Raw genomic sequence first — 25,946 nt, 5'->3', positions numbered from 1 at the left:
TAAGCTAGATGCCCTCAATCTCACACAAATTATCAAGGAACCCACCAGATACAACCCTAAATCCATAAACATGGGCACCCTCATAGATATTATCCTGACCAACTTGCTCTCCAAATACAACACTGCTGTTTTCAATTAGGATCTCAGCGATCACTGCCTCATTGCCTGCATCCGCTATGGGTCCGTGGTCAAACGACCACCCCTCATCACTGTCAAACGCTCCCTAAAACACTTCTGCGAGCAGGCCTTTCTAATCGACCTGGCCCGGGTATCCTGGAAGGATATTGACCTCCTCCCGTCAGTAGAGGATGCCTGGTCGTTCTTTAAAAGTAATTTCCTCACCACCTTAAATAAGCATACCCCATTCAAAAAATGTAGAACTAAGAACAGATATAGTCCTTGGTTCACTCCAGACCCGACTGCCCTCGACCAGCACAAAAACATCCTGTGGCGGACTGCACTAGTATCGAATAGTCCCCGCGATATGAAACTTTTCAGGGAAGTCAGAAACCAATACATGCAGTCAGTCAGGAAAGCAAAGACTAGCTTTTTCAAACAGAAATTTGCATCCTGTAGCTTTAGTGTTTTGGGACACTAAAGTCCATGGAGAATAAGAGCAACTCCTCCCAGCTGCCCACTGCACTGAGACTAACTAGGTAACACTGTCACCACTGATAAATCCACAATAATTGAGAATTTCAATAAGCATTTCTCTACGGCTGGCCATGCTTTCCTGGCTACCCCTACCCCGGCCAACAGCTCCACACCCCCCGCAGCTACTTGCCCAAACCTCCCCAGCTTCTCCTTCACCCAAATCCAGATAGCAGATGTTATGAAAGAGCTGCAAAACCTGGACCCTGACAAATCAGCTGGGCTAGACAATCTGGACCCTCTCTTTCTAAAATTATTCGCCGCCATTGTTGCAACCCCTATTACCAGTCTGTTCAACCTCTCTTTCGTATCGTCCGAGATCCCTAAAGATTGGAAAGCTGCCGCAGTCATCCTCCTCTTCAAAGGGGGTGACACTCTAGACCCAAACTGTTACAGACCTATATCTATCCTGCCCTGCCGTTCTAAAGTCATCGAAAGCCAAGTTAAAACAGATCACTGACCATTTCGAATCCCACAGTACCTTCTCCGCTGTGCAATCCGGTTTCCGAGTTGGTCACAGGTGCACCTCAGCCACGCTCAAGGTACTAAACGATATCATAACCACCATCGATAAAAGACAGTACTGTGCAGCCGTCTTCATCGACCTGGCCAAGGCTTTCTACTCTGTCAATCACCGTATTCTTATCGGCAGACTCAATAGCCTTGGTTTCTCAAATGACTGCCTCGCCTGGTTCACCAACTACTTCCCAGACAGAGTTCAGTGTGTCAAATCGGAGGGCCTGTTGTCCGGACCTATGGCAGTCTCTATGGGGGTACCACAGGGTTCAATTCTTGGGCCGACTCTTTTCTCTGTATATATCAACGATGTCGCTCTTGCTGCGGGTGATTCCCTGATCCACCTCTACGCAGACGACACCATTCTGTATACATCTGGCCCTTCTTTGGACACTGTGTTAACCTGTTAGGGCTAGGGGGCAGTATTGACACGGCTGGATAAAAAACATACCCGATTTAATCTGGTTACCACTCCTACCCAGTAACTAGAATATGCATATACTTATTACATATGGATAGAAAACACCCTACATTTTCTAAAACTGTTTGAATGGTGTCTGTGAGTATAACAGAACTCAAATGGCAGGTCAAAACCTGAGAGATTCCTTTACAGGAAGTGGCCTGTCTGACCATTTCTTGAACTTCTTTTCCATCTCTATCTTTTACTAAGGATCTCTGCTCTAACGTGACACTTCCTACGTCTTCCATAGGCGCTCAGAGCCCGGGAAAAAACAGAATGTCGTCATTCCAGCCCCAGGCTGAAACACATTATCGCCTTTCTCAAGTGGGACTCTGGGCTTCTCAAGGGACTCTGGGCTTATGCGCGTGACCCGACCGCCTACGCCTTTGTGATTTTTTTCCTCTGTTTGCCGAAAAGGAGATTCCCTGTCGGAATATTATCGCTTTTCTACGAGAAAAATGGCGTAAAAATTGATTTTAAACAGCGGTTGACATGCTTCGAAGTACGGTAATGGAATATTTAGAATTTTATTGTCACGAATTGCGCTATGCGCGCGACACTTCTTTACCATTTCGGATAGTGTCTGGAACGCACGAACAAAACGCCGCTATTCGGATATAACGATGGATTATTTTGGACCAAACCAACATTTGTTATTGAAGTAGCAGTCCTGGGTGTGCATTCTGACGAAGACAACAAAAGGTAATCAAACTTTTATAATAGTAAATATGATTATGGTGAGTGCTAAACTTGCCGGGTGTCTAAATAGCGAGCCCGTGATGCCTGGGCTATGTACTTAGAATATTGCAAAATGTGCTTTCACCAAAAAGCTATTTTAAAATCGGACATATCGAGTGCATAGAGGAGGTCTGTATCTATAATTCTTAAAATAATTGTTATGCTTTTTGTGAACGTTTATCGTGAGTAATTTAGTAAAATGTTAGCGAATTCCCGGAAGTTTGCGGGGGTATGCTAGTTCTGAACGTCACATGCTAATGTAAAAAGCTGGTTTTTGATATAAATATGAACTTGATTGAACAAAACAGGCATGTATTGTATAACATAATGTCCTAGGGTTGTCATCTGATGAAGATCATCAAAGGTGAGTGCTGCATTTAGCTGTCTTCTGGGTTTTGGTGACATTATATGCTGGCTTGAAAAATGGGTGTCTGATTATTTCTGGCTTGGTACTCTGCTGACATAATCTAATGTTTTGCTTTCGTTGTAAAGCCTTTTTGAAATCGGACAGTGTGGTTAGATTAACAAGAGTCTTGTCTTTAAATAGCTGTAAAATAGTCATATGTTTGAGAAATTGAAGTAATAGGATTTTTAAGGTTTTGAAAATCGCGCCACAGGCTGCAAGTGGCTGTTACGTAGGTGGGACGCAAGCGTCCCACCTAGCCCATAGAGGTTATCAAACCTCCAAACGAGCTTCAATGCCATACAACAGTCCTTCCGTGGCCTCCAACTGCTCTTAAATGCCTGCTTTTCAACCGTTCATTTCCCGCACCCATCCGCCCGACTAGCATCACTACTCTGGACGGTTCTGACTTAGAATATGTGGACAACTACAAATACCTAGGTGTCTGGCTAGACTGTAAACTCTCCTTCCAGACTCATATTAAGCATCTCCAATCCAAAATGAAATCTCGAATCGGCTTTCTATTTCGCAACAAAGCCTCCTTCACTCACGCCGCCAAACATACCCTCGAAAAATGTACCATCCTACCGATCCTCGACGATGTCATTTACATAATAGCCTCCAACACTCTAGCAAACTGGATGCAGTCTATCACAGTGCAATCCGTTTTGTCATCAAAGCCCCATATACCACCCACCACTGTGACCTGTATGCTCTCGTCGGCTGGCTCTCGCTACTTATTCGTCGCCAGACCCACTGGCTCCAGGTCATCTATAAGTCTGCTTCCGGGTTTGGAGCGAGTAGTCGTGCTGCACTTCGCTCCGCAGGTAATATTACATTTCATTACAATGGTTTGATTTGTTTGATCTGAGCAATTTTTTAGCTATCTACATAGCTGTCTTTGTATCAAAGATAATTGTGTAGTTTAGAGTAATTATCGAGGTTAGCTAGCCAGCTATTTTCGTCCTCCGTGACGCCGTTCTCCAGAACTTAGTCAACACTGCTAGCTAGCCAACTTCTACCGACTAGCAGCACTGTAGAAACTAATACATTACAACGGAACGATTTGATTAGCGTAGTGTTAGCTAGCTACATAGTTGTCTTTGTCATAGTTTGATAATTGTGTAGTTTAGAGTAATTATCGAGGTTAGCTAGCCAGCTATTTTCATCCCCCGCGACGCCACTTTCCAAACCTAGCCAACTATTACCGACGAGCAGCATTGTAGAAACTAAATACATTACAAAGGAACGTCTTGATTAGTGTTATGTTAGCTAGCTACATAGTTGCCTTTGTACCATGATAAAGGTGTAGTACTGAAACTATCGAGGTTACGTAGCCAGCTACACTTTCAAACAAAGTCAACAACGCAGCCACTGCTAGCTAGCCTACTTCACCAGCCAGCAGTACTGTATCATTTTAGTCATTTTAGTCTAAGGTTTTTGCAACGTAAGCTTAACTTTCTGAACAATCGAGATGTGTAGTCCACTTGTCATTCCAATCTCCTTTGCATTAGCGTTGCCTCTTCTGTAGCCTGTCAACTATGTGTCTGTCTATCCCTGTTCTCTCCCCTCTGCACAGGCCATACAAACGCTTCACACCGCGTGGCCGCTGCCACTCTAACCTGGTGGTCCCAGCGCGCACGACCCATGTGGAGTTCCAGGTCTCCGGCAGCCTCTGGAACTGCCGGTCTGCGGCCAACAAGGCAGAGTTCATCTCAGCCTATGCTACCCTCCAGTCCCTCGACTTCTTGGCGCTGACGGAAACATGGATTACCACAGATAACACTGCTACTCCTACTGCTCTCTCCTCGTCTGCCCACGTGTTCTCGCATACCCCGAGAGCATCTGGCCAGCGGGGTGGTGGCACTGGAATCCTCATCTCTCCCAAGTGGACTTTCTCTCTTTCTCCCCTGACCCATCTGTCTATCGCCTCCTTTGAATTCCATGCTGTCACAGTTACCAGCCCTTTCAAGCTTAACATCCTTATCATTTATCGCCCTCCAGGTTCCCTTGGAGAGTTCATCAATGAGCTTGACGCCTTGATAAGTTCCTTTCCTGAGGATGGCTCACCTCTCACAGTTCTGGGTGACTTTAACCTCCCCACGTCTACCTTTGACTCATTCCTCTCTGCCTCCTTCTTTCCACCTCACCCTCTCACCTTCCCCCCCCTACTCACAAGACAGGCAATACGCTTGACCTCATCTTTACTCGATGCTGTTCTTCCACTAATCTCATTGCAACTCCCCTCCAAGTCTCCGACCACTACCTTGTATCCTTTTCCCTCTCGCTCTCCTCCAACACTACTCACTCTGCCCCTACTCGGATGGTATTGCGCCGTCGCAACCTTCGCTCTCTCTCTCCCGCTACTCTTCTCTTCCATCCTATCATCTCTTCCCTCTGCTCCAACCTATCTCCTGATTCTGCCTCCTCAACCCTCCTCTCCTCCCTTTCTGCATCCTTTGACTCTCTATGTCCCCTATCCTCCAGGCCGGCTCGGTCCTCCCCTCCTGCTCCGTGTCTCGACGACTCATTGCGAGCTCGCAACCGAGCGGAAATGGAGGAAAACTCGCCTCCCTGCGGACCTGGCATCCTTTCACTCCCTCCTCTCTACATTTTCCTCTTCTGTTTCTGCTGCTAAAGCCACTTTCTACCACTCTAAATTCCAAGCATCTGCCTCTAACCCTAGGAAGCTCTTTGCCACCTTCTCCTCCCTCCTGAATCCTCTTCCCCCTCCCCCCTCCTCCCTCTCTGCGGATGACTTCGTCAGCCATTTTGAAAAGAAGGTCGACGACATCCGATCCTTGTTTGTTAAGTCAAACGACACCGCTGGTCCTGCTCACACTGCACTACCCTGTGCTTTGACCTCTTTCTCCCCTCTCTCTCCAGATGAAATCTCGCGTCTTGTGACGGCCGGCCGCCCAACAACCTGCCCGCTTGACCCTATCCCCTCCTCTCTTCTCCAGACCATTTCCGGAGACCTTCTCCCTTACCTCACCTCGCTCATCAACTCATCCTTGACCGCTGGCTATGTCCCTTCCGTCTTCAAGAGAGAGAGAGTTGCAGCCCTTCTCAAAAAACCTACACTCGATCCCTCCGATGTCAACAACTACAGACCAGTATCCCTTCTTTCTTTTCTCTCCAAAACTCTTAAACGTGCCGTCCTTGGCCAGCTCTCTTGCTATCTCTCTCAGAATGACCTTCTTGATCCAAATCAGTCAGGTTTCAAGACTGGTCATTCAACCGAGACTGCTCTTCTCTGTGTCACGGAGGCTCTCCGCACTGCTAAAGCTAACTCTCTCTCCTCTGCTCTCATCCTTCTAGACCTATCTGCTGCCTTTGATACTGTGAACCATCAGATCCTCCTCTCCACCCTCTCCGAGTTGGGCATCTCCGGCGCGGCCCACGCTTGGATTGCGTCCTACCTGACAGGTCGCTCCTACCAGGTGGCGTGGCGAGAATCTGTCTCCGCACCACGTGCTCTCACCACTGGTGTCCCCCAGGGCTCTGTTCTAGGCCCTCTCCAATTCTCGCTATACACCAAGTCACTTGGCTCTGTCATATCCTCACATGGTCTCTCCTATCATTACTATGCAGACGACACACAATTAATCTTCTCCTTTCCCCCTTCTGATAACCAGGTGGCGAATCGCATCTCTGCATGTCTGGCAGACATATCAGTGTGGATGACGGATCACCACCTCAAGCTGAACCTCGGCAAGACGGAGCTGCTTTTCCTCCCGGGGTAGGACTGCCCGTTCCATGATCTCGCCATCACGGTTGACAACTCCATTGTGTCCTCCTCCCAGAGTGCTAAGTACCTTGGCGTGACCCTGGACAACACCCTGTCGTTCTCCACTAACATCAAGGCGGTGACCCGATCCTGTAGGTTCATGCTCTACAACATTCGCAGAGTACGACCCTGCCTCACACAGGAAGCGGCGCAGGTCCTAATCCAGGCACTTGTCATCTCCCGTCTGGATTACTGCAACTCGCTGTTGGCTGGGCTCCCTGCCTGTGCCATTAAACCCCTACAACTCATCCAGAACGCCGCAGCCCGTCTGGTGTTCAACCTTCCCAAGTTCTCTCACGTCACCCCGCTCCTCCGCTCTCTCCACTGGCTTCCAGTTGAAGCTCGCATCCGCTACAAGACCATGGTGCTTGCCTACGGAGCCGTGAGGGGAACGGCACCTCCGTACCTTCAGGCTCTGATCAGTCCCTACACCCAAACGAGGGCACTGCGCTCATCCACCGCTGGCCTGCTGGCCCCCTACCTCTGAGGAAGCACAGTTCCCGCTCAGCCCAGTCAAAACTGTTCGCTGCTCTGGCACCCCTATGGTGGAACAAGCTCCCTCACGACGCCAGGACAGCGGAGTCAATCACCACCTTCCGGAGACACCTGAAACCCCACCTCTTTAAGGAATACCTAGGATAGGATAAAGTAATCCTTCTAATCCCCCCCCCCCCTAAAAGATTTAGATGCACTATTGTAAAGTGGTTGCTCCACTGGATATCATAAGGTGAATGCACCAATTTGTAAGTCGCTCTGGATAAGAGCGTCTGCTAAATGACTTAAATGTTAAATGTTAAGTCTTTGCTAGGTAAAGCTCCGCCTTATCTCAGCTCACTGGTCACGATAACAACACCCACCCGTAGCACACGCTCTAGCAGGTATATCTCACTGGTCATCCCCAAAGCCAACACCTCTTTGGCCGCCTTTCCTTCCAGTTCTCTACTGCCAATGACTGGAACGAATTGCAAAAATTGCTGAAGCTGGAGACATATTTCCCTCACTAACTTTAAACATCAACTATCTGAGCAGCTAACCGATCGCTGCAGCTGTACGTAGCCCATCTGCCTACCTCATCCCTATATTGTTTTTATTTAATTTTCTGCTCTTTTGCACACCAGTATTTCTACTTGCACATCATCATCTGCACATCTATCACTCCAGTGTTAATTTGCTAAATTGTAATTACTTCGCTACTATGGCCTATTTATTGCCTTACCACCTCACACCATTTGCACACACTGTATATAGACTTTATTTTTGTCCTATTGTTTTGACTGTACGCTTGTTTATTCCATGTGTAACTATGTTGTTTGTGTCGCACTGCTTTGCTTTATCTTGGCCAGGTCGCAGTTGTAAATGAGAACTTGTTCTCAACTGGCCTACCTGGTTGAATAAAGGTGATATAATTTTTTTTCAATAAACTGCTTTGTTCGGCTACACATTTGTGCCACCCTTAAGCACAGCGGTGCCAAAAATAACAGCATAATGTTGGAAGTGGAAGGGATGCCTACGATCCTTGTGACAGTTGGCCAACATGTTTCTCATCCCAGTTCCTGTTATCAAATCACATTTTATTGGTCACATACGTGTTTTGCAGGTGTAGCGAAATGCTTGTACTTCTAGTTTCCGACCGTGCAGCACAGTTCAGTTAAATGGACAAATATTCCTAAACTTAAGAAAACAAGGAGGTAAGACATTTCTACTTTTAACGAATGTAACAAAATATGTAGTGACACTGACTACACTGTCTCACAAGAAACCTCTATCACCTCATAATATGCAAAGTGATATTTGCTGGCAGCATGTGTGTTACAGTATCAAATCATCCAATGCAGTTTGTCAAGACATGAAAATGTAATGTTTGTTTTGTGAAATAGTACATTGACAAGGTTGATAAACCCAGGCAGCCAGTAACTAAAGTCTAAGCAATTGAAGTGTTGCACATGCTGCAAAGTTTATATTTCAATGACATTGCATCAGTCCATTTAGTTAGCAATACAAGGAAGTTGCAGGACGCTAATGAAATTTGACTGTTAAAACATTACTGTTTGAATGTAGCTAACGTCACTGGCATGAAGTTACCCTCTGTCGGGATAAATGTGTCTCTATCCGTCACAAATGTGTTGAAAAGAATAGCAAGGGTATACCGATTTCTATTACCGTTGTCAATGGAAAACGAGAATGGAAACTCATCAGCGCTTTGAAGACTTCAGGAACAAAACTTCAGTTGCTAATCATGTCACGAGGACGCAATATGCGGTCAAGTTGTTGAGTTCAGTAGCCACGCCTACTAGCATTATGAATATAGAACTTGTGAAAAACCAATGATACTAATCGTTCAAATTATCCAGAGTTTCGGTTTGCTGTGTAGGCTGTCAATCACACCCATCAGCCAATTACAAGTTGGGAGCAGGTTTGTGTATTTGACCACAAAAGGTACGAAACCACCCATCTCACCACGCACTCGCAAGCAATCGGGACACTAAACAGCACATCATGAACAAAATCTGAAGGTGGAAATCAGTAACCCTCCGCTTGAACCACACTAACTAGAACAACAGATTTTTACACAATATATAGAAAAGATTTCCTTTAAGATAACAGACCTTGGTCAGTAGTAGTGTTACTTATTGTAATTTATTACACAACTATAACAAACTAATTGTCAATAACAGTAAAAAAGGATCTATTCCCTCTCAAAAACAGTTTTATTTAACATGTCAGATTTGGTCAATAGCTCAAACAAAATAAGTAATTTTTGTTTTCTTAGGTCTAGTATACAACTCATTCTTACCAACCCATGACATTGGAAATTAAATGCACAAACACTGTGGTCTCTAACCATTTGTTCAATCAGTATGGCAGTTACAATAAAATAGTGCGTGGTCACGAGAGCAGTGTGAATAGTGTTGCACAAGGGTGCACTTTCATATAGGGGTCATTTTGATGGCTTTTAGAGGGGGCACTTCAGTTTCAAGAACTGTTTCCAGCCAGCTAGGATTAAACGGACTGAAAAAAAGTCCTTGACAAATAACATAGGTAGATATATTGTGGTGCAGTCAGTTCAATGACATAGATGGATGTGATTCACACCTCGATTAGAATTATTTAATCCAGGACAAAACCTATGTAACAGTTTCCCAAACTTGGTCCTTGGGACCCCAAGGGGTGCACGTTTTGGTTTTTGCCCTAACACTACACAGCTGATTCAAATAATAAACAAATAAATTACCAAAACTGGATTGAGTCAGCTGTGGTGTCAGGGCAAAAACCAAAACGTTCAGAGTTTGGAAAACGCTGACCTATTGCAAATCAACAGGATCCAGCTCACTGACTTTGTTTGTATAGTAGGAAACATACCACTTCCCACTCTATAGATTATTTTAGAATGTTGTAAATCAAAATCATTATAGCCATAATAATTGTCATTGAAATAGAAATAGTATTTAGTAACAAACTTAAACCTTCCATTTGGTTCATTCCGAGAGTATCCATTACCTCTCTATACTGGCTAAAGCTGGTATTCAACACACTTCCAGTATGCAAAGCTTATGAACTAACACTTACCAGTGATGTATACAGAACATCTCAATATTATTTCAAGAGAACCCCCTCCCCCCCAGAAAGTGAGCATGTTACCCCCTCCCTTATGTCTAGTCTGAGACCAGGCTGGGTAACATAGTAAATCTATATCCGGGACACTAAAATTAGTATGTTACGTTTGGTATGGTTACTTAAAACAAAAACTAAAGTAAGGTTGATGGGTGGGCGTATTACATGAATGTCGCTAGTTTAAATCTCATCATGGATAACTTCAGCAACTTCTGAACTACTTACTACTTTTTAGCTACTTAGCATGTTAGCCTACCTCCTAAACTCTAACCCCTAGCCTAGCTAACATTAGACACCTAGCTTGAATTTGTAACGTACCATACATTTTGCTAATTCGGAACATATTGTACGTGTGATGGAAATCCACAAATTAACACATACCATACAAAACTTAACATATCATAATATGTCATATCATACTGGGGCGGCAGGTCGCCTAGTGGTTAGAGCGTTGGACTAGTAACCAAAAGGTTGTAAGATCGAATCCCCGAACTGACAAGGTAAAAATCTGTCGTTCTGCTCCTGAACAAGGCAGTTAACCCACTGTTCCTAGGCAGTCATTGAAAATAAGAATTTGTTCTTAACCGACTTGCCTAGTTAAATAAAGGTTAAATATATATAAATATTTTTTTAAAACATTATTAGAATTTTTTTTACATTTTTTTTTAAAATCTGTGTCTCAGATTGACATACAGAATAACACAAAATGCTCTGAGACTCGGTATGCTTCACTGCCTCTTTCAGCTTCTAGGGTTACAGGCTAAATGCTCTCATCTGCACAACTCTGAATGATGTATTCTCCCTCTCCTTATTTAGAATGACAGTCTTAGTTTTTAGGCCACCACCCTTGCAAAACAGCAATGACACACCCTGAAGCATACTTTGAACCCAACAATACAAAGTATGATTTGGTAACAAAGAACTAAGGTATAGAAATCAATAAGTTTATTTTACTAGGTTTAACTACCATGTTATTACTTATTGTTTGCCAACATTGATATGTATTAATGTGCAGGACTACATATGTGGAGATACATTATTCACATCTTCAAATTTACTGGGCAGATAATAATCTTGTCTTCAGCATACCATGAGTGAGTCTATATGCTAGATAGTAGTAGTTCCTACAGCCATTGGAGTGACTTCAAATTTAATTCCATGAAATGTTTTACATTTTAGATTTTCCCTTACTATCTAGTTATTTTGGTGGTTGTTCTTAAATGATCTTATTTAAAATATATAGCTCCATTATGTATTTTCTACATACTTTATATCTAGTTTAGTTGTTTATGTTTACACAAACGTTTTACCAGCCCGAAAATGTTTAATCATATTTTTTGGAGTGGTGGCAACGATTTAGCAGCGGTGGCTCACCGCTGCTAAATGAATATAGGAGAAACACTGTCCTGTGAGTGCAATTAGCTCAATATTAGGAGTTGAGAAATAAAGTTCACATCATTAGAAATAAGGTATTATCCTCTTTTATATTGTATGTCTAATTTAACAATTAATTGTATCTTGTTGCTAGCAATATTGATAAAAACACTGAAATAAAATAAATGTAAAAATTATATTTCCATGAACACCCTGCAGTACCCCTGTATTACTGTGATCATATTCTGTAATGCTTGTCTGTCTACAATGGCAGCAGCAAATTCTTTAAAGATGCAATATACAGAAATCATTTACAATTTCCTGGTTGCTAAAATTAAAATACTTGTGACAAAACAAGCAATGTAGAGAATCATTGTACCATCTAAATTGTGACATTTCTTTCCAATAACCAAAAATATAGTGTTTGAAGCTGGTGTACAACACTTAAGAACATTAGGCATAGAAATAGGGCACATTGAATGATCTGTTCTATGAGAATGACAGCTCTATAACTAACATTTCTATGTGAATTTGCTCAGGTCACGGAAAAAGTTACACATTGCAGCTTTAATTGGCATAAGACACATTAACAAAGTGAAAGAGAAAAACATTTGGCCTTCCAGCAAATCGGTTTTCATTTGATGGAAGAACATTTGTGAAAGTTTGAGGGTTGTATAAAGAGTCCCATCAGAACGCAAGCATAAGTGAATTCTTAATATCCCTCAATAAGACATACATAGAGTAAACAGACTATTAATGGAGATATTTGATCGGTACGGTTTTGTTAAATGGCAGTACTAAATTACTTTTTCCCCCACTCAAATTCGGCACCAAGATCTCATTTGTTAAGCCCTTTTGAAAATATTGGACAAATAAGGCACTTGCAGTCCTAACCAGCTCAAACAGGTATAAACTGTATTAACTAATATCGAACTAATGAAGAAAATACCCCCCAGGGTGTTCAACAAAACAGACGACTGCTGTCTGTTTACAGGTACAAGTGTCTCACATAGGGGACAGGGGCTTCAGTCCTGCAGGAGAAAGTTGTACTTCCCAAAGTCAAACTCGTCTGGCATGATGAGCTTGTCTTCACGGGCCTTGGCCAGCTTCCGCCGGAGGAATTCCCGCCTCTCCTGCCATTCCACCAGCTCCTCAGCACTGTGGGCGTAGTCACAGCTCACCCCCTCGAGACAGCCACTCTCCAGCCTGTCAATCACATTGATCTATATTATACATATGTCAATCACTGTGCACCCATAAAATTTAATAGGACAAGGGTGTGGTAAGTGAACCCTGCCATATCCCAGTTGTTTTCTGTGTGCATATACAAAGCATCTCTTGATGGGTAATGAGAAAGGAACTACAGTATTGAGGCCCAGTACTGTGACTCTGGGCGAGTGTTACCTGGAACAAAGGGCGAGGCGGAGTCCGGGGAAGCGGTATGTCCAGGTGAGGCTCTCGTCCTCTCCCTCGCAGCTGAATACACGGTCCTTGTGTTTCTCTGAGGAGATGTGCTGCTGCCGCTGGCGCTCACTGTTACTATGCTTCCCACATAGAGGACAGTGGACGCCGCTCTATAATACACACGCACAATAAAACTGTTCTCATAGTACGTTATGCATTCATACACACTGACAGACATTGCATGAAGATTCACGCACACACTATCAAAATGTAGTCCTTCTTGATAGCTTTTACAAATGAGAAAGGTGAATGGATTGTTTGCGTTCTACATCCAACAAACAGGTTTTGTGAGTAAGTGCCTTCACTCACCATTGGCTCGGCATAGTCGGTTGGCATGACAATTTGCTTCTCCTCTATGTGTTGGGTGATCAGGGTGTCATCCGGCGGACGGTTTTGATTCGTCATTGTAAGCCACATGTCGTACATCTGCTGCATATCCTTCACTTCAGGAACAGGTTCAAAGAGGAACGTAAGTAACAATACTAATGCGTATACATTGATGTACGCTGACTTGGTGAGCGAGTTTATTAGCGAGTGCATCGGAGATGTCGTACCCACTGTGACTATTAAAACCTTTTCTAATCAGAAACCGTGGACTGATGGCAGCATTCGCACACAAAACTGAAAGCACGAACCATGTGGGGACAGCAGACTGGGATATGGATTGATTGAATATGTCTGTAAACACATCAGCCTCCTGGTCTGCGCATGCTCTGAGGGATGCCGTCTGGGCCGGCAGCCTTGCGAGGGTCATTAATCATGGCAAGGCGACTGGAAACATGACCGGCTACAAACAGTGCAGCTATTCCCTCCGCAAGGCAATCAAACAAGCAAAGCGTCAGTATAGAGACAAAGTAGAGTCGCAATTCAACGGCTCAGACACAAGACGTATGTGGCAGGGTCTACAGTCAATCACGGATTACAACAAGAAAACCAGCCTCGTAGCGAACATCAGTGTCTTGCTCCCAGACAAATTAAACAACTTCTTTGCTCGCTTTGAGGACAATACAGTGCCACTGACACGGCCCGCTACCAAAGCCTGTGGGCTCTCCTTTTCCGTGGCCAACGTGAGTAAAACATTTTAAACGTGTTAACCCTTGCAAGGCTGCCGGCCCAGACGGCATCCCTCAGAGCATGCGCAGACCAGGAGGCTGATGTGTTTACAGACATATTCAATCAATCCATATCCCAGTCTGCTGTCCCCACATGCTTCAAGATGGCCACCATTGTTCCTGTTCCCAAGAAAGCTAAAGTAACTGAACTAAATGACTATCGCCCCATTGGACTCACCTCTGTCATCATGAAGTCCTTTGAGAGACTAGTCAAGGACCATATCACCACCCTACCTGACACCCTAGACCCACTCCAATTTGCTTACCGCCCCAATAGGTCCACTGACGATGCAATCGTCATCACACTGCCCTATCCCATCTGGACAAGAGGAATACCTATGAAAGAATGCTGTTCATTGACTACAGCTCAGCATTTAACATCATAGTACCCTCCAAACTCGTCATTAAGCTTGAGATCCTGGGTATCGACCCCACCCTGTGCAACTGTCCTGGACTTTCTGACGGGCCGCCCCCCAGGTGGTGAAGGTAGGAAACAACATCTCCACCCCGCTGATCCTCAAAACTGGGACCCCACAAGGGTGCGTTCTCAGCCCTTTCCTGTACTCCTTGTTCACCCATGACTGCGTGGCCATTCACGCTTCCAACTCAATCATCAAGTTTGCAGATGACACTACAGCGGTATGCTTGATTACCAACAATGACGAGACGGCCTACAGGGAGGAGGTGAGGGCCCTCGGAGTGTGGTGTCAGGAAAATAACCTCTCACTCAACGTCAACAAAACAAAGGCGATGATCGTGAACTACAGGAAACAGCAGAGGGAGCACCCCTCTATCCACATCGACGGGACAGTAGTAGAGAAGGTGGAAAGTTTTAAGTTCCTCGGCGTACACATCATGGACAAACTGAAATGGTCCACCCACACAGACAGCGTGGTGAAGAAGGCGCAACAGCGCTTCTTCAACCTCAGGAGGCTGAAGAAATTTGGCTTGTCACCTAAAACACTCAAACCTTTACAGATGCACAATCGGGAGCATCCTGTCAGGCTGTATCACCACCTGGTACGGCAACTGCTCTGCCCTCAACCACAAGGCTCTCCAGAGGGTTGTGCGGTCTGCACAACGCATCACCGGGGGAAAACTACCCGCGCTCCAGGACACCTACAGCACCCGATGTCACAGGAAGGCCAAAAAGATCAAGGTCACCAACCACCCGAGCCACTGCCTGTTCACCCTGTTATCATCCAGAAGGCGAGGTCAGTACAGGTGCATCAAAGCTGGGACTGAGAGACCGAAAACAGCTTCCATCTCAAGGCCATCAGACTGTTAAACAGCCATCACTAACATAGAGATGCTGCTGCCAACATACAGACTCAAATCTATGGCCACTTTAATAAATTGATTTAATAAAAGGTATCACTTTAAATAACGCCACTTTAATAATGTCTACATAGCCTACATTACTCATCTCATATGCATTTACTGTATTCTATACCATCTACTGCATCTTGCCTATGCCGCACGGCCATCGCTCATCCATATGTACATATTCTTATTCATCCCTTTACATTTGTGTGTGTATAAGGTAGTTGTTGTGAATTTGTTAGATTACTTGTTAGATATTACTGCATAGTCGGAACTAGAAGCACAAGCATTTCGCTACACTTGCATTAACATCTGCTAACCATGTGTATGTGACAAATACAATTTGATTTAATGTGTACTGGTGGGGATAATAGGCATCTGAACCAATCCTACTCATAGATCAACCTAAACAAAGGCGATAATGTGGAACAAAAGGTTTAACGGATAACGAAAATATAGTGTAAACTTACAGCCATTGTTCTTCATATAAGTCCATACTTGCTTCTCCTCTTCACTGTGGGCAAAGTCACAGTTCCCAATGTAGTGGCACTTCTTCTGCTTCACCACATGGGCACATATCTGAGGGGGACACGTTATGCCGTTACACACAGACTGCGAGGATGATTGTGTAAACAAGTTTGCACAGTGTCAATGATTAAGTATTAAATTCAACTGACCAATATATACCGTTACCCATGATCACACTAACATAATAGTTCATTATAAGTTAAATAGACACAATGATAATATGCTTGGTTGAATCTATCAAAAATCATTTCTAGCAGATCGTGCATGAGGAGTAGCAGGGGGCAGCACACACGTCATACTGCTGGGGATAGGTCTTGGCAAAAGGCAACGTCCGCACCATCACCCACTTCTTTCCCTCAAAGAACTTCACCAGCAGCACCCGACGCTCCTTCGTCCAACTACAGGGAGAGAGATGCTAGAGTTATGGTGGACTTTCCAGAAAGATACTATCCTAAATTACATAGGGCTTCGCTGTAAACGCTCCATACAACTTGGTTTGTGTCCCCGAGATGAACATTCTCTATTGTTATTCAATAAACCGAACAGATCTCAGACTGCACATCTAACATACATTGGCCATTTGATAGACAATAGTGAATAACAGTGGTCAGTCATATAGAATTGTTGCATACTACAGTGAAGCAATGGCCTCCATCTGGCTAGGGATGCTAGGTAGGGTGCAGCCTCACCTGTGCCTGGCCTTGGCTGTACAGTACTTAAGCGCTTTGTCCGGCTCGCTGACCAGCCCGTCCCTCCAGCACTGACCACAAACAAACTTCCTCTTCAGGTTCAAGCTATAGCCTCCTCCCCCACCTCCACCACTTGAGGATGAAGATGGTGGTGGCATGAACACCGGCTATAGTCAACGAGTCACAGGGACAAAAACAGAGAGGCAAAAGGTGGAGAATCAGACAAACTACACAAGAGCCGTTGCCTCACCATATTATGAGATGTAGCATAGCAGGGATATTAGACCTTGGGTTTGTGTGTGTTCTGCTCCTGTTTATGCCAGTGTCGCTTGGATTCCTGAACAATTTCTTCATGAGTGATGCCTATAAAACAGGCACATACACAGAAAAGTGATGCCTAGTCGAGCCTAGACATCACTTTTTACAGACAGTATTTACAAACAGTGTTTATCAACTGTGACAAGACTGAACGGCAGTGTCTACTGACACCTACTGGACTTTGTTGAAACTTTCCTGACTTTTAGTATAGAAACTAACATTTACAAATAAAGATGTTTTATTGTAGATCGGCCTCTACATTTAAAAATGTTTTCACATTTATTAGACAGGAATAAATATTTCTCTCTGTGTCTGAGACCAAGTACAATGTTCATGAGTGTGTGTGCATCAATCTGACTGTACCAGAGTCTTGCTGCAGCCTCCAGCACTTGAGCTCGATGACGGAGTGGGCAAAGGAGCAGCTGTCCTCTCGCTGGCAGCCGTAGCGCTGGGCATGGCGGCACAAGTCCAACTGGCACTGGGTGTACAGCGGGCGGATCTTAGTGTAGTGCACGCTGCTGGACCTCACCGCATGCACCAGGCACCTGCAGGGCACAGGGGGGGGGGGAAGAGTGAGGGTTTGTGTGTGTGTGTGTGTGTGTGAGGGAGGGAGGGAGGGGACCAAACATGACTCACTTGTTTTTGTCGAATGGGTGACGGGCGCAGGGGTTGGAGCAGGTGGACGGCACCTCCTTACTGATGATTCTGGGCTTACTGTCATAGCACTCCTGAGTAGAGAAAACGGGGGGGAAAGTTGAGGTAAACAGAGACAAGAAGTAGGGGGGGAGCATGAGTCAGCTGGTAGAGCATGGTGTTTGCATGATGTTTGCAACACCAGGGTTGTGGGTTCGATTCCCACGGGGGACCAGTACGGAGGGAAAAAAAGGGGGAAAAAGTATGAAATGTATGCATTCACTATGGTAAGTCGCTCTGGATAAGAGCGTCTGCAAAATTACTAAAATGTAAATGAGTAAGGTTGAACGGCATGTTTTAGAGGTCTGCGCGGGACTGATTTTTTCCCCCATCCCATTTTTATTGCACCTCATCTCACGTTGGTTGAGTGCCCTACACTTCTTTCCATTATCAATATGTATTTATACACACTGTAGTAAGCTACAGTCTAATCATATTTCAGTTAACTTCATATTTAAGTTAACTGCCACGTGATTCTCCGCCCATGTGGGCAGCCTACTCTATTTCAATGAGACCACATACTAGGCACACTTGAACTCTCACTCCCAACTAGGAGAGGAGAAGTAGGCTACTCAAGTTGAAGCAGAGCGTGAATAATGTGAAAAATATGTGCTTTTAAGCATACAAAGCAGAAAGACGACCGTTTCCAATTAATCTGCGGGACAACAACAAATATTTTCATCCCAAAGTCGTCTGTCTGACTGCACGTTCCCGCCCGCAGCATGAAAAATTACGGCTGGTCTGCAACGATCTCTGCTGGGACTCGCAGCCCTCTACCATGTTTCACTGGTCAAGCTTGAACATATGGAGGTGGGTCTGTGTAAGGGCAAAAGTGTGTGTGTGTCCTACCTCACAGAGGTACATGAACATGCCGTTGTGGAGCTGCAGCAGGCATTTGATGCTGAGTGTGGGCCTGTCATTGTTGGGGCTCTGCGAGTCAAACAGCAGCTCTCTGTTCAAGGCTCCCTTCCTCTCCAGGGTCCACACATCTACCTCCTCCTGGCAGTAGGCAAACGTACAGCCCTCCCTGTACTTACACTTCTGAGTCTCCAGCACCTCTGCACATTGGGAAGGAACTTAGATTACTACATATACAAACTGAGACCATCGCTAAACTTTAGGACCTTTTTCCACAGATTAAAACTGGGTAATTTGACCTATGACACACACATTATCTTCATCTAAACAGAGCCTCTTTCCCACACCAGTGACTGTTGTTTTCCATACCCTTGCAGAGCATAAATGCCCCAGTAAAATTGTGCGTGGGGCGGGGTCGCACCCTGTTCCAGACAGGGTGCTCTGAAGCCCTGATCCTGCACAGAAGAATGTCCCGCTTACAACGGTGGGCCAATTCTGCCTGGTGCTGGTAGTCCAGGACCCCTGGACCTGAGAGAGACAGAGGGAGGGAGGCGAGAGGGATATACAGGTAAAGGGGTAAAGAGGGGGAGAGAGAGAGAGAAAGGTGAGTTAAGGGGGACATAGAATGATAACAATAGAGAGGTGAACCACAGTGCTATGATGGCCTTAAATGTCAGTCTTATTAGGTAGAAGTAGGGGGCCTCCCGAGTGACGCAGCGGTCTAAGGCACTGCATCGCAGTGCTAGAGGCTTCACTACGGACCTGGGTTCGATCCCAGGCTGTGTTGCAGCCGGCCGCAACCGGGAGACCCATGAGGCGGCGCATAATTGGCCCAGCATCGTCTGGGTTAGGAGAGGGTTTGACCGGCCAGGATGTCCTTGTCCCATTGCGCTCTAGCGACTCCTTGTGGCGGGCCGGGCGCAAGCACGCTGACTTCGGTCGCCAGCTGTACAGTGTTTTCTCCGACACATTGGTGCGGCTGGCTTCCGGGTTAAGCGAACAGTGTGTCAAAAAGCAGCGTGGCTTGGCGGGGTCGTGTTTGGGAGGACGCATGGCTCTCGACCTTTACCTCTCGAGTCCGTATGGGAGTTGCAGCGATGGGACAAGACTAACTAAGTACCAATTGGGGAGAAAAAGTACACAACAAAAAAACGAATAAATAAATTACATTAAGTAGTAAACTGGGGGAGGGACACTGTCTGAGAGCAAGTTAATCATGTCCACTACTGTACCTATCCACCTGTAGCACGTGGCACAGGCCTGCATGAAGTCATGGGTGGCTGCTAGGGGGTTCTTGATCAGCTGAGAGAGCTTGGAGGAGACTTGGCCATTCTTTACCACCTACATCGCCATGGTAATAGAAATTAATTTAGGTTAATATGTCAAGGCAAAACTAGCATGACGCTGTAAAAGGTGAACTCCAACTACAAAGTTGAATGTGACCTAAGCGTTGCATATTAAATGTACACAATGTATGGGAGGGAGTCCAACAAATTCTGTTGACAGAAATAAATGGCTTACTGTGTGGTTGGACTTCTTGGGCGAACGTGTCGCAGAGAGAACATTGTGGGAGATTCTTGCACCTTAAGATAGTGTGAGAACAAAAAACAATCAATTATAACATCTACATTAGGTTCATAACTTTCTTGGTGTTAAACATTAAAAGAAAAATTAACCATGTATACATTGCTATAAGCTAACAAGACATTACCACCCTCAATCGACTCACCAGGCAGGTTGAACTCAGAAAGGGAGTCCAGCCCCCCTCCCCCCACCACCACTGGTTTGGCTGCTATTGCACCCCCAAGTGGGTAGAAACTGTCCAGGGCATCAAGTGAATAGAGTGCTGTTGTGGGAGCCGGGGCATCCCCACCACCAAGGCCTGAAAGGGTGTCCAGGTTGTTTAAAGTATCTAGAGAGTCTAGTGCATCAAGGCCATCTAAAGAGTTCAGCGCACCCAGAGCATCCCCCCCACCCATGCCTGGGAAGGTGTCCAGAGAGTTGAGCTGGCTGATGGCTGAGTTGAAGAAGGCTGGGGGGAGCTGGGGCGAGGGGGCGGGCAGGCCTGAGGGAAACGAGAGCTGGATGGGGACATAAGCTGAGCTGGGGAGGATGATGGGAAAGGCACGTTGAGGGGGAATCTGAATGAGGGAGAGAATGAGAAGTTGCATTGACAGATTCAGGGAAGCTATATCTGAATACTACGTCAACCAGTAGACAAACTCACACAGTCCAGCAGGCTGTCTAGATCATCTCCCATCAGCTCACTGTCACCCAGGTGTTCTGACTCAGGCACAGAGAAGGGCAACCCCCGAGGGCCTTGGACAGGGCTACCCAGAAGTTTGGAGCAGACCAGAGGACCAGAGGGAGAGGATTCATCACTAACTGGCATAGCGGCAGATAGGGGCTTGCAGGAGAAACCAACTGAAAGACAGGGTGAGGGAACAGGTGAGTTTCATTTTCTAGAAGAAATCTTCTTTGATAGACTTTACATTACAATGTGATAGGTAATTCAACATTTCTGGTCAGGAGAATTACTACCTGATGAGATGTCACTTAAGGAATCCAGACCATTGCCATACATCTTGAGGTGAAAAGAGAAAGACAACAGCTTCTGTTTAAGTGACAATAAATCAACAGGTAAACCAAAGTACATTCCAAATCTCAACCAGTTTAAGTGGCAATATGTACGTTTTAGGGCAGCCCGACTAAATTCACATAAATATGTGGTTATAGATCTATCATTCTACTTGATCTATCGCTTTTTAGTCTTGCTTTCTTTTCTATGTGCTCTATTTTTCTGCTTCCTATACTTCTATTTTGTTTTTGCGTCTTTTACTTTCGGTTTTGTACACCAGCTTCAAACAGCTGAAAAAAATATTTTTGGTTATGGAAAATATATTTCAGAGCGGTTTAGATGGTACAATGATTCTCTACTAGCTTATAATTACCTTAGAATTACGCAAACTATTCGTTTTAGCAACCAGGAAATGGCAGAGCGATTTCTGCATAGTGCAACCTTAAGTGTAATGGTGAAAGTTGTTGTACTTGCCTCTCCTGCAAAAGGAACTGTGTTCCCATTACTTTGCTCAGATGTGGCCAACTCCTGCAAAGGAAAAAAATATTAACTTCATAAAGAGGCAACCTAAAGAAAATGTCAAATTTAATGACTTCAATTGTTATGAATCCAAATTGAGATTTAAACCAGGGCATAAACAGCTCATGGCAGATTTGATCAGATAATGGCAGATTGAGAACAATTGAATCCAAGCCACTTATCATGGAAGGTAAGTTGCCATGCTGCTTGAATCTAGACCTTCTGCTTTGGAAACGGATTCTCACCTGTGTGCTAACGTAGGCTTTGCGTATCTTCAGGCCCAGTTTGTTAGCTAGCTCCTGTGCCAACTCATACACATGTTTGTCCTATGAAGAGTACAAGACAAAAAATGAAAAAGACATTTAAATAAGCTTTTTATTAAATTAATTTCACAAACACTTATTCTGAGCTACATGATACTTCAAAAGTACGGTGTGAGGTCTCCCCCCTCGCCGCATCTTCTCACATTCTTTTGAAAAACATCAAAAGGTAATCGAAGGAGAGGAGAAAGAAATGTGGAAACAAATCCACTTGTATGAAATTAAACTCTCCTTCTCCACTAGCGGATCATCATGAGGAATCCCAAATTACATATGTCAAGTGGTAAAAAGAAATGTTGCTAGTTGTGCTAGACATTTTATAGATAAAAACAATATGCTACTTAACCTTTTAAAGGTGTGCATGCTTTTCTAGTCCAAGAAAACAGCCTCTGATGTGAAGGGGTAATTCATAATGTTACTCACGTTAGGCATAGTGAGCAGGCAGCCCGTGCTGCAGTTGTAGGCCTCTCTGAAACGGCCCAGCTCCCGCAGGCATAGAGCCTTCCTGTAGAGTGCCGTGCAACTGTCTTTGCACAGCGCCAGCGCACTGTCACAGTCCTGCACACCCTGCTCATACTCCCCCTGAGAGAGATGGAGAGAAAGAGATGACAGGTAACGTGTGGGTTCTGCCACAAAGTGAAAGACTAAGGCCATACAGTGGTTAATACAGGCTAATGAGAATGGGGTAATGATAGATGATACAGGCTCTGTAACTTCAAGGGGATGTTGAGGAAGTGTGGCATGATGGCCAAAGTTAAATGAGGCTGAAACACATGTTGCACATGATGCAATGAAACAATGTGATGCAACAACACAAAATACTGAAATAGAAAGAGTGCAATAGGTATTCCCCATTGGTTCAATATTTGCCCACTACAGCACATTTGCTTACAACACAATTGCTATTAAATATTAGATTTAAGAGATGACTTCATACCTTTTGTATACAGAATCGTGAACCTCATTCAATCATCCATATTGTGGATCAAAGATGCATAATCCTGGTGACACACCACTGACTCACCATGCTGTGGTAGGCTGCTGCCCTGTTGAAATACAGACTCTCCAGCAGGGCTGAGGGGATTTCTAGAGACTCAGCCTGGGCATAGTGGGCCACGTTAACACCCTCACTGAAGTCCTTTATGGCCTGCTGCCACTCACCCTCCCTGAACATTGCATTCCCCTCATCCAGCAGGTTACACACCAACTGGGTCAGAAACGCCTAGAGGGACAATCAGGGAAGAGGAGAGGAATATGGCATGGGAGTGAGATAAAGACAGCACACAGGAAAAGCCATAAAGGACATGGACTTGTCTAATCAGTATTATGGCTGGTTTTGGTAAATTTTTCCCATGGACCAAATGTGAAAAGGAGAAAATCGCTGCAAAGGGCAAGCTGCATGACTGTGAGCACACAACATGTTCTTTGGAACAGTATAGGGGGTGTAGACATGCCTAGACTAAGGTCAAGAAAGAAGACAGTCATCGCATTCATTAATCCCTACCTTATAGCCTTCAGGCTTTGGATAAGGCAAAGAAGACCTAGGACACAGAGGAAAATAACCTATCAATACAAGTGAACTAGTGCCGTATGGTCGTTTGTGGGTATAGGATGAATGAGCAACTTGCTACAATTTAGTTGACAACTTGTGGGAATTGCAGGGAAAATGTTTCTTTCTCACTGTATGAATCCCAGGGCGTTCTGTATGCCCTCCTGGCGCTTTTGACGGTCCAAGTCCATCTCTGCACACTGTAAAAAGAGAAAGGCCCATATCAACATAGTTTTGACGTCTACTATCGAATTAACGTTACCTAGCCAGAATAAATAAACTAGGTTCAAGAGCTCGTGTGAAGTATACAGCAACGAGAAAATAATACTTGGCCAGTTTATCCAAATATTTGTTTTGTTTAGCGAACGTTAGCTAGATAAATAGTTAACCATGCCTCAAATGTTCATGCTAGCTAGCTAACGTTAGCTGGGCACGATTCGAGGAAGTTTACAACCCACCTGGTGATAAAACACATAAATCGACGTTTACTGCTATGGACAGAGGAAAATCTCGGCACAAAGAATTTAAAACTATACAGCTACCAGCCATCCAGTGCAAGGGTATTTTTGCATGGACAGTTACATGTGAGTTTCACGTCCAATTCCTCAGCTGAACAGTGAACTCCCTCCCTAGCTTGTTTTTGAGTTCCTTGGCTGCCACAAGGTCCTAGTGAGATTAATACAACGGTAGGGTGAGGTGTGCTGTGAATAAAATGTTTCATGTTTAGACATGTCATAAGGAAGTAATCAATTATACGCGAAATTAAAAAGTTTGCATTTGTATTTTATTTGAAAAATTCATCTAGCTAGGATAGCTTTCACTTTTGTTGTGTTGATTCTCTTTGTAGTTCTGGCGCAAAGGCCAGCAGATGGCGATATTGAGTAGTTTAATCTCATTTTACCTCTTGAAGCAAGACATTTTATTATTTCTCGCGCAATACCAGCAAAGATCAAATCAAATTGTATTGGTCACATACACATGGTTAGCAGATGTTAATGCAAGTGTAGCGAAATGCTTGTGCTTCTAGTTCTGACAGTGCAGTAATATCTAACAAGTAGTCTAACAAATTCACAACAACTACCTTATACACATAAATGTAAAGGGATGAATAAGAATATGTACATATAAATATGTGGATGACCGATGGCCTTGCGGGATAGGCGAGATGCAGTAGATGGTATAGAATACAGTATATACATATGAGATGAGTAATGTAGGCTATGTAGACATTATTAAAGTGGCGTTATTTAAAGTGACTAGTGATACCTTTATTAAATCCATTTATTAAAGTGGCCAGATATTTGAGTCTGTATGTTGGCAGCAGCATCTCTATATTAGTGATGGCTGTTTAACAGTCTGATGGCCTTGAGATGGAAGCTTTTTTTCGGTCTCTCGGTCCCAGCTTTGACGCACCTGTACTGACCTCGCCTTCTGGATGATAACGGGGTGAACAGGCAGTGGCTGGGTGGTTGTTGTCCTTGATGATCTTTTTGGCCTTCCTGTGACATCAGGTGCTGTAGGTGTCCTGGAGGGCAGGTAGTTTTCCCCCGGTGATGCGTTGTGAAGACCGCACTACCCTCTGGAGAGCCTTGTGGTTGTGAGTCGGAGCAGTTGCCGTACCAGGTGGTGATACAGTCCGACAGGATGCTCTCGATTGTGCATCTGTAAAAGTTTGAGTGTTTTAGGTGACAAGCCAAATTTCTTCAGCCTCCTGAGGTTGAAGAGGCACTGTTGTGCCTTCTTCGCCACGCTGTCTGTGTGGGTGGACCATTTCAGTTTGTCTGTGATGTGTACGCTGAGGAACTTAAAACTTTTCACCTTCTCCACTACTGTCCCATCGATGTGGATGGGGGGGATGCTCGCTCTGCTGTTTCCTGAAGTCCACAATCATCTCCTTTGTTTTGTTGACATTGAGTGAGGTTATTTTCCTGACACCACACTCCGAGGGCCCTCACCTCCTCCCTGTAGGCCGCCTCGTCATTGTTGGTAATCAGGCCTACCGCTGTAGTGTCGTCTGCAAACTTGATGATTGAGTTGGAGGCATGCATGGCCACGCAGTCATGGATGAACAGGGAGTACAGGAGAGGGCTGAGAACGCACCCTTGTGGGGCCCCAGTGTTGAGGATCAGCGTGGTGGAGATGTTTCCTACCCTCACCACCTGGGGGCGGCCCGTCACAAAGTCCAGTACCCAGTTGCACAGAGCGGGGTCGAGACCCAGGATCTCAAGCATAATGGCAAGTTTGGAGGGTACTATGGTGTTAAATTCTGAGCTGTAGTCAATGAACAGCATTCTTACATAGGTATTCCTCTTGTCCAGATGGGATGGGGCAGTGTGCAGTGTGATGGCGATTGTGTCGTCTGTGGACCTATTGGGGCGGTAAGCAAATTGGAGTGGGTCTAGGGTATCAGGTAGGGTGGAGGTGATATGATCCTTGACTAGTCTCTCAAAG

At 44.9% G+C, this 25,946-nt stretch overlaps 1 protein-coding gene across 1 annotated transcript; it reads right to left on the bottom strand.

Moving 5' to 3' along the window:
- Nucleotides 1-11,635: 11,635 nt before the first annotated feature.
- Nucleotides 11,636-24,227, bottom strand: LOC106601242 (zinc finger CCCH domain-containing protein 7B). The gene is made up of 23 exons (XM_014193289.2): nucleotides 23,954-24,227; nucleotides 23,628-23,695; nucleotides 23,451-23,487; nucleotides 22,971-23,168; nucleotides 22,370-22,528; nucleotides 21,872-21,952; nucleotides 21,582-21,635; nucleotides 21,071-21,113; nucleotides 20,757-20,953; nucleotides 20,259-20,670; nucleotides 20,051-20,112; nucleotides 19,762-19,870; nucleotides 18,899-19,057; nucleotides 18,521-18,729; nucleotides 17,615-17,706; nucleotides 17,342-17,523; nucleotides 16,947-17,023; nucleotides 16,661-16,827; nucleotides 16,264-16,369; nucleotides 15,914-16,022; nucleotides 13,318-13,451; nucleotides 12,949-13,118; nucleotides 11,636-12,750 (listed from the first exon to the last, which is right to left on the bottom strand). The coding sequence occupies exons 2-23, from the start codon at nucleotides 23,684-23,686 to the stop codon at nucleotides 12,570-12,572; spliced, it is 2,997 nt and encodes a 998-aa protein (XP_014048764.1). The 5' UTR covers nucleotides 23,687-23,695; nucleotides 23,954-24,227; the 3' UTR covers nucleotides 11,636-12,569.
- Between the last annotated feature and the right edge of the window lie 1,719 nt (nucleotides 24,228-25,946).

This window comes from Salmo salar, chromosome ssa03 (assembly GCF_905237065.1).
Source record: "Salmo salar chromosome ssa03, Ssal_v3.1, whole genome shotgun sequence".
Classification (NCBI taxonomy): Eukaryota; Metazoa; Chordata; class Actinopteri; order Salmoniformes; family Salmonidae; genus Salmo; species Salmo salar.
The sequence above is the reverse complement of the archived record's forward strand: the minus strand, read 5'-3'. Positions and strand labels throughout refer to the sequence as shown.

What these genes read in the sequence shown, in the direction of transcription:
- LOC106601242 (XM_014193289.2), bottom strand. Translation starts at nt 23,686, where the DNA reads ATGGACTTGGACCGTCAAAAGCGCCAGGAGGGCATACAGAACGCCCTG. An exon ending in CAGTTCCTTTTGCAGGAGAG is followed by an intron (nt 21,114 to 21,581) that starts GCAAGTACAACA and finishes TTTCACCTCAAG; the next exon opens with ATGTATGGCAATGGTCTGGA. An exon ending in CCAAGAAGTCCAACCACACA is followed by an intron (nt 19,871 to 20,050) that starts GTAAGCCATTTA and finishes ATGGCGATGTAG; the next exon opens with GTGGTAAAGAATGGCCAAGT.